Here is a 12,636-nt window from a genome sequence, read left to right as displayed (position 1 = left end):
ACCAATAAAGGCAGAGGAGGGCAAATGCTTGACCACATTCTCATACACACTCAACCTCATTGAGACCTGTCACCTGTCCAGATTCCTCTATCATCCACAATCTTTTTTAGGGGACATGTTTCACCAAACCTCCTCAACCAGACCCATAAATCCTCGGGGGGTATAGACTCATTAATAGTCAGGATAGTCACATTCTTTATCAAGGGCTGTCGTGAGACTACCTTAGGGACAAGCCCCTTCCAGGTCGGCTGGCCCCCATACACATGCTCAAACCGCTCCCAAAATAGATCCAGTGATTCTGGATGCACAAATGACAAATCATATTCATAGGAACCAGACATACTGATAAGAGCATAAATATCCTCCGCCTTAAATCCCATGGCTAAGATCCTATCCACAACCACCTTCCTGATAGGTGAAACACCTTCTCCTTGCCATCTTAGCTGTACCACATTCTTGCGTTCAATGGAAGAAGCACCTTTAAGTGAAAGTTCCGCAACTGGCTCCCTTCCACCAGCAGCATGATTTTGTCCCAAAACAGTCTTAGCATAGTTCCTAACTGGGACAGATGACACATTAACTGGCTGCATAGCAATATTAACTGGCTGTATAGGAACCTCTGAAATCAGGCTTGGCAATTCACCCACCACCTGAACTTCCTTCCTCCCTTCCAGCACAGCAGTCCCACTCAACCTAGTCCCAGAAGTACCACAATTACCAGCAGTTCTGCTGTTAGGTACACCAGCTGTTTTAGCGTCCATGTGACATTCCTGCTCTGCGATTTTAGTGTTTATGTGGGACACCTGCTCTTTCTTCTCACAGACAACAAGAACTCCTTTGTCAGGATTGACACCATCTCCTCCTGCATTCCCTGCCAATTGCAAGGATCCATTGACAGATGCAGTCTCTTTGTCTGTAGCAGCAATCACAGGAATGGCATCCATACACGGAGAGATATTCTCAACAAGCATTCCTTAACCAGCATTTTTCTGAACTGAAACAGCCTGTCCTCCATTTGCAGACACTGTAGCACTGCCACCATCTTGATCAGACTTAACAAATGAAAATGTTTCCACAACTTTCTCCCTTACAGGCTGAGGGACGACATCCTCCTCCTCATCTGATAAATTGGTGCCACTCAAGGGAGATTCCATTTCCATAATGCCTGCAGCATTCCGCCATTTTCCTCAACCTCCTCCTGAGATGACCCAGTCTGGTGGGGAGGGAGTTGGCAGATACCGACTCATACACGACAGATCCTGAGAAAGGGGTAGTACTGGGGCCACCATGTGAAGCCACTTCCTTACCCCCCATCCATACTGTCGCCATTGCTCTGGCATCCGCCCTCTGGCTGGTACTTGCACAGGCACTCTCCTTCATCTGTTGGAATCTCACCTCATTCTAATATTTTTCTCTAAAAACACCACTGCTTTCCTTCAGAGAAATGACTAGCTTCTCCTGCTTCTTCAAAGCCTCCTCCAGAGACTTTAGCTTGGAGTCTGCCCTCCTACTGCCCCCAGACTTACTGTGCAGAGATTTCTTTTTTCTGAAATCCGCTTTCAGGACAGCAAGTTTCTGTTCCTCCTTGGTAATACAGCGAAGTCTGTTCACCACTTTATTCTGGATTGCTGAAAAGGACTCCCCTTGCATGGGGACAGGCCCAGAATCCACTGCAGCATTAGCACATGGTGTAGGCCTCAGTGCCTCTGGGGAGCCTCCACCTTCGTCTTCCCCAACATGGTCCATGCCTGCTGGGGAAAAGCCTGCAGGAGACACCCAGGATTGCTGTTTTTGTCAGCTGAGACCAAAGCAGAGTGAGCCAGCAGCACCTTGCAAAACAGCACCACCTGGTGGAGAAGCTCCTGTGGTACAGAGACTGATGTGACCGGCTCAATGTTCTCTGTACAGCACTGCAGTATATGTCAGAGCTATATAAATGTATAATACTAATAGTGTGTGACTGTGGGGGGATATTAAAATGTAAATGCCTCTGGTTTACTGATGTGACTTGTTGAACATTAAAAATAAAAATATTTAAAGGTCATCATCATGATTCCCTATTCAGTAATCATTCCTTTTTGTTCTCCAGATGGGGCAAATTCCACTCACTTGGTTTGGGTCCTGGTTGCCTCCCCTCTGATCTCCGTGATTTTGAAAATCGTGATATTAATTCTATGTCGTAAGTACTGGTAAGTATTGTACTATCAAATCACAGTCCCTGATAGCACTATAGTAGATGTCTCTGCCTGAGCTATTACCAAGCCTTGTCAAAACGCAATGTTCCCCACGCACACATTCACGAAAACTGGCTGTTCAGTGATGCTGGGTGCTGTAATGACCATGGGCTGGAAAACTTGGATAATCAAAGTGAAGAAAATGTCATCAGCATAGCAAGGATTCCTCTATGGGTCCATTTTATGGTCACATGGTAGATATACAGCAATGTTTCAGAGCCACACAGGCTCCTTCGTCATTTAGGCAGCAAAAGAGGCCTTATGAAATGGGTGGAGCTGACCCAGTCACTTGCCTGACGAAGGAGCCTTGCGTGGCTCAGAAACGTTGCTGTATATTTATCATATGACCACGAAATAAAGCTTTGGACCCTTTCAAAGGAATCCTTGGTGTGCTGATGACATTTTCTTCACTTTGCTTTCCAAGCCTTGGGTACATCACAAAGATGACCTTTTGCCAGGTTTAGACCTAGAGACCATACTGCCATGGTCAAATTCAGCAGATGATTGATAAAGCTCCACCCATTTCATAAGGCGTCCCCTCTTTTGCTGCCTAAAGTACTAAGCTTCTACTGTTGTGACCTATGTCTAGGGAAAAAAATATCAGTACATCTCTCTCTCTCTAATTTGTGAATATTTCTCCATGTTTCATGCCTTTTAAAATCCTGCAATACAATAAAAACTGTTGATTCTGCCACAAATCCAACGAGCCCCTTACTTTTTGTAGTGAGCTTTCAACACTGAGCCTGCTGCACTGAAATCCAGTGTAGGGTTGTCAACCCTGCCCAGTTCTCTTCTGCTACACCAAAAGAACACATCCCCCTGTCCTCAGCTTCATAACATAAAGGGAAGGTGTTCTGCAGTCCAAGAACGAAGCCTATCCAAGCTACGAAATGTCTACAACATTACAGATCTTCATATAAGGTTCTTCTTCCCTGATGTTTCATGCTTGGCCCGTCATCTGATAGCTCTTGTGGATGATAACCAAAACAATGCTGTGCATTTATAAAAAAAAATGACTTAGCAATTCACCCAGTGAAAGTGCATAAACATTTGTTCTTTGTGAACTAGGGAAAAAAACAATTGCTATTAGAGTAGTTCCTGTGCTGGTCGAACATTTTTCATTGATTTAAATTCAAAATACTGCATTTGGCCCCTAGATGGTGCTAAATTGTAAGGGTAATTCCCATGATGTTTAGTGCAATCTAGTAACCAGTGACTAGTATTTTCCATAATGAATCAATGGAACTTGTTCAATGTTATGAAGCCAATTCTATGATACTTAGCACCATCTAGTGGCCAAATGCGTAATTTTCAATTTTTTTAACCAATTGGCACAGAACAAATGTACATGCACTTTCAGTCTAAATTGCTATGCAAACTATATATAAATATACTTCTATATATTTTTTATTATTATTATATTATGAAAGCAGGCGTCTGCTTTGAAGTGCGATCGGCAGGTACACATTGGACATTAACACTAGAATGACCTATTACACAGAGCTGGTTATCCACTTTACATAAATGAAAAAATTGATTCACCACAATCTCGCCCCAAGTGAACTCAAAATAGCAGCGCTAAAGTAAACCCTAATCAAAAAATAAATAATAAAGAGTGATAAAACAAACAATCAAACAGTGATATAATTATATCATCACTCCTCCCTATTAATGTGCATTAAATAATATGATCAAAATTCACAAATATAGTGCACAAAACCAATTACGTGAATAACATATCTGTGCACACACAAAAAATTAAATATATAAAATTAAAAATATATATATGTAAACCAATGTGAATAAGTCCACAAATGTAAAGAAGTGTCCACAAAAAGTCCAAAAAAAAGTGTTATTCCGTGACGTGATACAGTGCAGATCTTCACTAAAATAAATCTTCCACCGCACCTGTGACTGTGAATCCACTCCCCTTCGGGAAAATAAACTCACCAGCTCCTTTTGCCCACACTCTCGTGTTAGGGCCACCAAGCTTTTATCCCACACAGCAAGGGGAAATAAATGATCTCCAATGGTACACCTTTACATATCCAGAGTGTAATGCCAAAGAGCTCTCTCCGCATGAAAAAAGAAAAAATCCAATAGTGTAATAACGTAATAATATTTATTAAAATAGCACACTCCTCCACCATTAAACTCACATCTTTAAAATTCACTGCAAGCCCAAAACAGCACAGTACAGCAAGCTGTCACAGCATAAACTCCAATCAGTAAAACCAGTGTATGGTGGTCGCGGCGGACCCAGGTACTGCGCTCTCAAAATACCCGTCTCACCCGATCCCTGGTGTTGATAGGACCCACTTCCGCACTTCCTCGTATGGTGCTCCCTGTCACAGCGTCCTACGTCACAAGCGTTCGATTGCCGTGTAGCCACGCCCCGACATGTTTCGTCATGAAGACTCAATCATGGGATTCTATGAAGTCTTCATGACGAAACATGTCGGGGCGTGGCTACACGGCAATCGAATGCTTGTGACGTAGGACGCTGTGACAGGGAGTGCCATACGAGGAAGTACGGAAGTGGGTCCTATCAACACCAGGGATCGGGTGAGATGGGTATTTTGAGAGCGCAGTACCTGGGTCCGCCGCGACCACCATACTTTGGTTTTACTGATTGGAGTTTATGCTGTGACAGCTTGCTGTACTGTGCTGTTTTGGGCTTGCAGTGAATTTTAAAGATGTGAGTTTAATGGTGGAGGAGTGTGCTATTTTAATAAATATTATTACGTTATTACACTGTTGGATTTTTTCTTTTTTTCATGCGGAAAGAGCTCTTTGGCATTACACTCTGGATATGTAAAGGTGTACCATTGGAGATCATTTATTTCCCCTTGCTGTGTGGGATAAAAGCTTGGTGGCCCTAACACGAGAGTGTGGGCAAAAGGAGCTGGTGAGTTTATTTACCGAAGGGGAGTGGATTCACAGTCACAGAGGTGCGGTGGAAGATTTATTTTAGTGAAGATCTGCACTGTATCACGTCACGGAATAACACTTTTTTTTGGACTTTTTGTGGACACTTCTTTACATTTGTGGACTTATTCACATTGGTTTACATATATATATTTTTAATTTTAAATATTTAATTTTTTGTGTGTACACAGATATGTTATTCACGTAATTGGTTTTGCGCACTATATTTGTGAATTTTGATCATATTATTTAATGCACATTAATAGGGAGGAGTGATGATATAATTATATCACTGGTTGATTGTTTGTTTTATCACTCTTTATTATTTATTTTTTGATTAGGGTTTACTTTAGCGCTGCTATTTTGAGTTCACTTGGGGCGAGATTGTGGTGAATCAATTTTTTCATTTATGTTTGTTATTATTTAAGCAGCAGCTTAGAGTTAGGCTTTAGTCTCCATCAGCGCAGCGTTTTTGGGTGTATGAGTGGGCGGATTTTTTATATACCTGATTTTTGACATTACTGATATCCACTTTATATGCAGGGCTACCATTGGACCATACTGTCCTCCAATAAATGACCTGCTGAGAATAAGGATGGCAAGGCCGCACTGGAACCACAATTATGAATGCTGTTTGAGCAGATGACAGCAAATCTCCTCTTGAGCGGAGTCATCAATATTTCCAAATAAATGTATGCCCACATTTGTCATCAAATCCAGAGCTGTGATAGAAATAATTAATACTCTAAACATATACACTATATCACCAAAAGTATTGGGACGCCTGCCTTTACACACACATGAACTTTAATGGCATCCCAGTCTTAGTCCATAGGGTTGAATATTGAGTTGGCCCACCCTTTGCAGCTATAACAGCTTCAACTCTTCTGGGAAGCCTGTCCACAAGGTTTAGGAGTGTGTCTATGGTAGGGTGCCCACGTGTCCCGGATTACCCTAGACATTCCCGCAATTGGCAGCTCTGTCCCGCGTCCCGGGCACCTTCATTCCGGGACAATACAGTGTTCCGGAATGGAATTGACAGAGCGAGCAAACCCCGCTATAGCGCTGGTGCTCGCTCTGCCTCCAGCTCCACCTGAGACTTTGGTCACTGGTTGCTATAGCCGCCTGGTGGCTAGCAACCAGTGTCCTCACAGCCTGCCCAGCATGCAAAGCGGAGGGGAAGTTAACTTTCTCCTCCTCCACGCCTAACGCACTCCACCATGCTGGACGAGGCTTTTAGTGGGTGCAGCCCCAAATACACGAATCCACTGGCATGGTTACCATCTCCGCAGCTCTGCTGGATGTCTCCCTGCCTCGTACCGCAGAACAGACCGAAGCCGCCTCCCCCTCCTCGGCTATTTACAAATACACAGAGAGGGAAGAGGGACACCACTGTACATTCCTGGCGCTGACCTGAGGTCTGTTCTAAGCTCATATTATATGTGTTTGTAGATGGACAGAGGAGGGACATGGACAGTGATCAGGAAAAGGGTAAAAAGTGCCCCCCCAGCATGTTTCTGACACCCACCTCTCCACTAGCACAAGTGGAAGGGGGGGTCTGTACTGTGGGGGGTTCTCTACTTAGTGGGGGGTCTGTACTGTGGGGGGGTCTGTACTTAGTGGGGGGTTCTGTACTTAGTGGGGGGTCTATAATGAGGGAGGGGGTCTATACTTAGTCAGGGGGGTCTATACTGATGGAGAAGGGGTCTGTATTTAGTGGGGGGTCTATACTGAGGGGGGAAGTCTGTACTGAGGGAGGGGAATCTATACTTGATGGAGGGGGGTCTTTACTGAGGGGGTATATACTTAGCGGAGAGGGGGGTCCGTACTGAGAGAGGGAGGGGCCCATAGTGGGGGGGTCAATACTGAGGGAGGGGGCCTATAGTTAGTGGGGGGGTCTATACTGAGGGAGGGGGCCTATAGTTAGTAGGGGGTGTGAGTACTGAAAGAGGGGGCCTATAGTTAGTGGAGAGGGGGTCTATAGTTAGTGGGGGGTCCGTACTGAGAAACGGGGCCTATACTTAGTGGAGAGGGGGGTCCGTACTGAGGGAGGGGGCCTATACTTAGTGGAGAGGGGGATCCGTACTGAGGGAGAGGGCCTATACTTAGTGGAGAGGGGGGTCCGTACTGAGGGAGGGGTCTATAGTTAGTGGAGGGGGTCCATACTGAGGGAGGAGGTCTATAGTTAGTGGAGGGGGGTCCGTACTGAGGGAGGAGGTCTATAGTTAGTGGGGGGGGATCTGTACTGAGGGAGGGGCCTATACTTAGTGGAGAGGGGGGTCTGTACTGAGGCAGGGGGGTCTATAGTTAATGGGGGTCCGTACTGACGGAGGGGGCTTATAATTAGTGGAGAGGGGGCCGGACTGAGGGAGGGGGTCTATAGTTAGTAGAGGGGGTCCCTACTGAGGGAGGTGGTCTATACTGAGGGAAGGGGGTCTGTACTAAGGGAGGGGGGTCTATTATTACAATGTAATAATAGAAATACATTTCAAGCATGGTGTTGGGATGGTAAAAGTGATGATATAAGCAGGGTATTAGGATGATATAAGTGCAAAACCTGCCATTCACCCGACAAATCACTCACCGCCGAAATCCCGCCAACCCCAAAACTACATTCAGCACCTACCCCCCCACCCCCGGTCCTTGGCAAAACTGTCCCTGAATGGCAGTTTGGAAATATGGTCACCCTAGGCACCATGCCACACACTGCTGGTAAACTGTACAGTAATCAGAATCATGGATCTTGTACTACGCCCCCCTCTATGTTCCCTCCTCTCCCCCCTGCAGGACACTCCCCACAGTGATTATACAGAGATCATCACACTCCCAGCACACCAGGAAGAGCGACACAGAGAACAGAAGAGGAAACATCATACTGTACAGAGGTACCATATACATCATACATGTGTCCTATACACTGCATATAGACAGGTGCTGCATATTTATTGCAAATAGAGAGATACTGGGGGGGGGGGGGGGGGAGAGAGAGAGAGAGAGAGAGAGAGAGAGAGAGAGAGAGAGAGAGAGAGAGAGAGAGAGAGAAAAGGAGAGAGAGAGAGAGAGAAGGAAAAAGAGGAAGAGAAAGAAAAGGAGAGAGAGAGAGAGAGAAAAGGAGAAAGAGAGAGAGGAGAGAGAGGGAGAGAGAGAAAAGGAGATTGAGGGAGAGGAAGAGAGAGGAAAAGAGAGAAAAGGAGAAAGCGAGAGAGAGAGAGAAAGAGAGAGAGAGAGAGAGAGAGAGAGAGAGAGAGAGAGAGAGGGGGGAGAAGAAAAAGAGAGAGAGAGAACGAGAGAGAGAGAGAGGACGAGAAAGAAAAGGAAAAAAAGGGAGAGAGAGAAAAGGAGATCAAGGAAGTGAGAGAAAAGGAGAAAGAGGAAGAGAGAAAAGAAGAAAAAGAGAGAGAGGGCGAGAAAGAAAAGGAGAAAGAGGGAGAGAGGAAGAGAGAGAAAATGAGAAAGAGAGGGAGAGGAAGAGAGAGAAAAGGAGATTGAGGAACAGAGAGAAAAGGAGAAAGAGAGAAACGGAGGAAAAGAGAGAAAAGGAGGAAGAGAGAGAAAATGAGAAAGAGAGAGAGGAAGAGAGAGAGAGGAGGGGAGAGAAAAGAAGAAAGAGAGAGAGAGAGAGAGAAAGAGAGAGAAAAAGAAGAGAGTGAAAATAAGAGAGAGGAGGGGCAGAGAAAAAAATTAACATCTCACATGAGGACCTCACAAACCTATCATAGTGTATGTATTGCCAATACTTTTTATGTTATTTTGTTTGGATAGAGTAGGAAAAGGGTTAAACCCCTTTCACTTTATTTTTTGCTGCGTGTGTTTCCTGCTGGGAAGATTTCTTTTCACTTCCTGTCCTGAAGACACAGCAGGAAGTGAGAGAAAAGTGCTAAGAAGTGTAGGACAGTTTTCATCAGAGCAGATGACCCCATTGAAAGATTTACTCTCAACTCTTGGTCTGTTGAGAACTATAACATTTTGGATTTCCTATCACTTTTTGCCTCGGAGACAATGGTGACCTGGACAAACAAAGACAAAGACAAATCTAGTCGGCAGGAAAACAGACATCAATTAAAACCTGACAGAAGTTCTAACCCCCTCACCGCTCCACCCAAAACTAAACGATATAGAGGGTTTCCATAACCTACACCACCTCTAAGAGGTGCTCTGCATTGCATTGTTGAGGTGGACCTTAAAGTGACACTAAACAATATCCTTACTCTCCATGGACAATGCAGACATATCCATTACTTAATGGACCTGTAATCTATTTTTTATGAAATTGTTTCTTATTGTGGTTTTCTGCTTCCTTGTAAATGACCTAGTTTCTTGTTTCTGGTGTCTCTGTGAGAGGTTAGCTTTGTAGCCTACACAGTGACAAGTCTACCTTATTATTAGATAAGCACCTGGACGACCACAACATACAGGGATATACAATGTAATACTGACATATAATCACACACATAGGTTGGACTTGATGGACTTGTGTCTTTTTTCAACCTCACCTACTATGTTACTATGTAACTATATATATGTAACCTTAAAGTGTACATCAAGCAAAATCATTTTTTTAAGTGTAGAACTATTATCAAGCAGTCACATTTCAAAGGGTATATAGCTCTTTAACTGAAAAGCTACATTATGATTGTCCCAGGCACACTTACTTGGTGATAAATGTCCCAGGCCCGTTCCTCTCAGGGTGAAGTTCTTGCCTTTAGGTTGGTTAGAATGATGGACACCAGTCACATTGCTTTGGGTTTTGAAAGTTTTCTTGTATAGTGTGCATGAAGAGCAGGGAAGGGGGATGAAGGGAGCACAGGATACCTGCACTTTTTCCACCAAGTCTCTGGTCTCCTTGCTAGCATCTCTGGCTTTCTGGTCCCCATTTTCACTAGGATATAGTGGCTGGATACTGAATCTTTAGGATGGCTCCTTGACAGGTTCTCAGACTTGAGGTTCAAGGCAGAACTGCACTTGTAGGCAGCACCAAAGCAGGTATTGGGCTGCAGTACATCTGCTGATCTGAAGGTGGCATTTTGACATTTCTTCAAACTGGCAGGAGACCATTGAGGACTAAATTGTCCCCTGCTATTGAGCTCCAGGTGACCATCTTGGGGAAGAAAACATCTCTTACTGCATGCCAACATTTTGGGTGGTTTGAGCAGCCGTCTTGATGCAGAAGTGCTTAAATAGCATGTCCGTGTCAATTTGTGGGAGCATATTAGGGACAGAGTTCCACTGGATAGGGAGAGAGAGTAGGAGCAGTAATAGGGAGAGGTACATGATGAAGGAGAAAGTTTTCCCTTTTAGGGTGTCTCTTTAGACAGATTCCTGGAACTGAAACTGACCCAGTAATCATATACCTCCTCCAAGGGAAGTGCGACTCAGGCATTGTATGGTCTATAAGCTCATGTTATATCATTGTTGAAAAAGTGCATTGCTGATAAGCATTATTGTCATAAAAACAGTGCAGCGCGGTATCGGCAATGAATGATAAAAAGTCCAGGTAATATAAATAATCCAGAGCCCAAAAGCAGACTATCATATAGGCAAAAATTCCTTGGGTGAAAGAACTTCTGGGACACCAAATCTTCGGGTGAATGAGCCCACCACCAGCACACAGATTGCTTGTTCACCTCAGTAGCTGGACCCCTGAACTAACAGGAAGGTCAATCGCACAGGTACCCTGTTCCCTGCTGACGCAGTCCCGCAGGACATAACGTGTACGGGAGGAGGAGTCACGTGCTGCTGTATACATGATTTACATGCCTGAATCAAGACGTGGATCTTCAAAGTTTTGTTGGCGGAAAATTTGAGAACCTGCTATCAAAATTTGTTGGCGGAAAGTACAACAGCAAATGTTCGATGGAGCATACACACAGTCAGACTTTCCGACAATAAGCTCACATCAAACATCTCCTGTACGCGGCATTAGATCATTTTATCTTTTATATGCACCCGGTCATATTTGTGAATGTTGGAACAGCCCGGACCTGTCTGCATCTGTCATCCCTTGATATCCCTTGATATAGGGAACCTGTGCGATTGACCTTCCTGTTAGTTCAGGGGTCCGACTACTGAGGTGAGCGAGCAATCTGTGTGCTGGTGGTGGGGCTCATTCACGTGAAGATTTGATGTTCCAAAAGTTTTTTCACCCAAGGGATTCTTGCCTATATGATAGTCTGCTTTTGGGCTCTGGATTATTTATATCACCTGGACCTTTTATCATTCATTGCTGATACTCATACTTGCCAACTGTCCCGAATTTCCCGGGACATTCCCGGGATTAAAACCCTTTTCCCGATTTAATTGTTTCCCAGGAGATGTCCCGAGAAATACGTTTTTTCCCGATTTTCTCGCCAGCTAGAGGTCCGCGGCCGTCGGAGACGATGTCTCTGCCGGCCGCCATTTTCAAGGAGACCGTAGAAGTAGGCTGGCTAGATGGCTACAATAGAGATTGAGCTGTGGCGCCGCCCACCCCCGGCCTGCTCCACCCCGCTGCCAGTCTCTGTGACCTGTTATGGAAAGGGGCGGGGGATGATCGGCGCTGCAGCTCAATCTCTACTGTAACCATGCGGCTCCGCTTGACCAACTTTGGGGCCGTATAGCCTGGATGTCCCGGGGGGGCGGTCTGGATGTCCCGGGGGGGCCGGTCTGGATGTCACGGGGGGGCCAGTCTGGATGTCACGGGGGGGCCAGTCTGGATGTCACGGGGGGGCCAGTCTGGATGTCACGGGGGGGCCAGTCTGGATGTCACGGGGGGGCCAGTCTGGATGTCACGGGGGGGCCAGTCTGGATGTCACGGGGGGGCCAGTCTGGATGTCACGGGGGGGCCAGTCTGGATGTCACGGGGGGGCCAGTCTGGATGTCACGGGGGGGCCAGTCTGGATGTCACGGGGGGGCCAGTCTGGATGTCACGGGGGGGCCAGTCTGGATGTCACGGGGGGGCCAGTCTGGATGTCACGGGGGGGCCAGTCTGGATGTCACGGGGGGGCCAGTCTGGATGTCACGGGGGGGCCAGTCTGGATGTCACGGGGGGGCCAGTCTGGATGTCACGGGGGGGCCAGTCTGGATGTCACGGGGGGGCCAGTCTGGATGTCACGGGGGGGCCAGTCTGGATGTCACGGGGGGGCCAGTCTGGATGTCATGGGGGGGCGGTCTGGATGTCACGGGGGGGCTCTATAGTCTGGATGTCACACGGGGAGTGCAGTCTGGATGTCACAGGGGGGGCTGTATAGTCTGGATGTCACAGGGGGGGCCAGTCTGAATGTCACGGGGGGCCAGTCTGGATGTCACGGGGGGGCCAGTCTGGATGTCACGGGAGGGCCAGTCTGGATGTCATGGGGGGTATAGTCTGGATGTCACAGTGGGGGCCGTATAGTCTGGGTGTCACGGGGGGGCTGTATAGTCTGGATGTCACAGGGGGGGCATATTGTCTGGATGTCACAGGGGGGCCGTATAGTCTGGATGTCACGGGGGGGGCCGT

At 46.4% G+C, this 12,636-nt stretch overlaps 1 protein-coding gene across 1 annotated transcript in view; it reads left to right on the top strand.

The window, feature by feature from the left end:
* The first annotated feature begins 7,833 nt into the window (after positions 1–7,833).
* Positions 7,834–12,636, top strand: part of LOC141121259 (von Willebrand factor A domain-containing protein 5A-like) — a 197,996-nt gene continuing 193,193 nt past the window's right edge. Inside the window, exon 1 of the mRNA XM_073611071.1 lies at positions 7,834–8,047. Coding sequence (XP_073467172.1) covers positions 7,899–8,047 — 149 coding nt within the window. The 5' untranslated portion in view covers positions 7,834–7,898. The remainder of the gene's footprint in view (positions 8,048–12,636) is intronic.

This window comes from Aquarana catesbeiana, linkage group LG01, assembly GCF_042186555.1.
Source record: "Aquarana catesbeiana isolate 2022-GZ linkage group LG01, ASM4218655v1, whole genome shotgun sequence".
Taxonomy (NCBI): Eukaryota; Metazoa; Chordata; class Amphibia; order Anura; family Ranidae; genus Aquarana; species Aquarana catesbeiana.
This window is presented reverse-complemented; position numbering and strand designations above follow the sequence as displayed.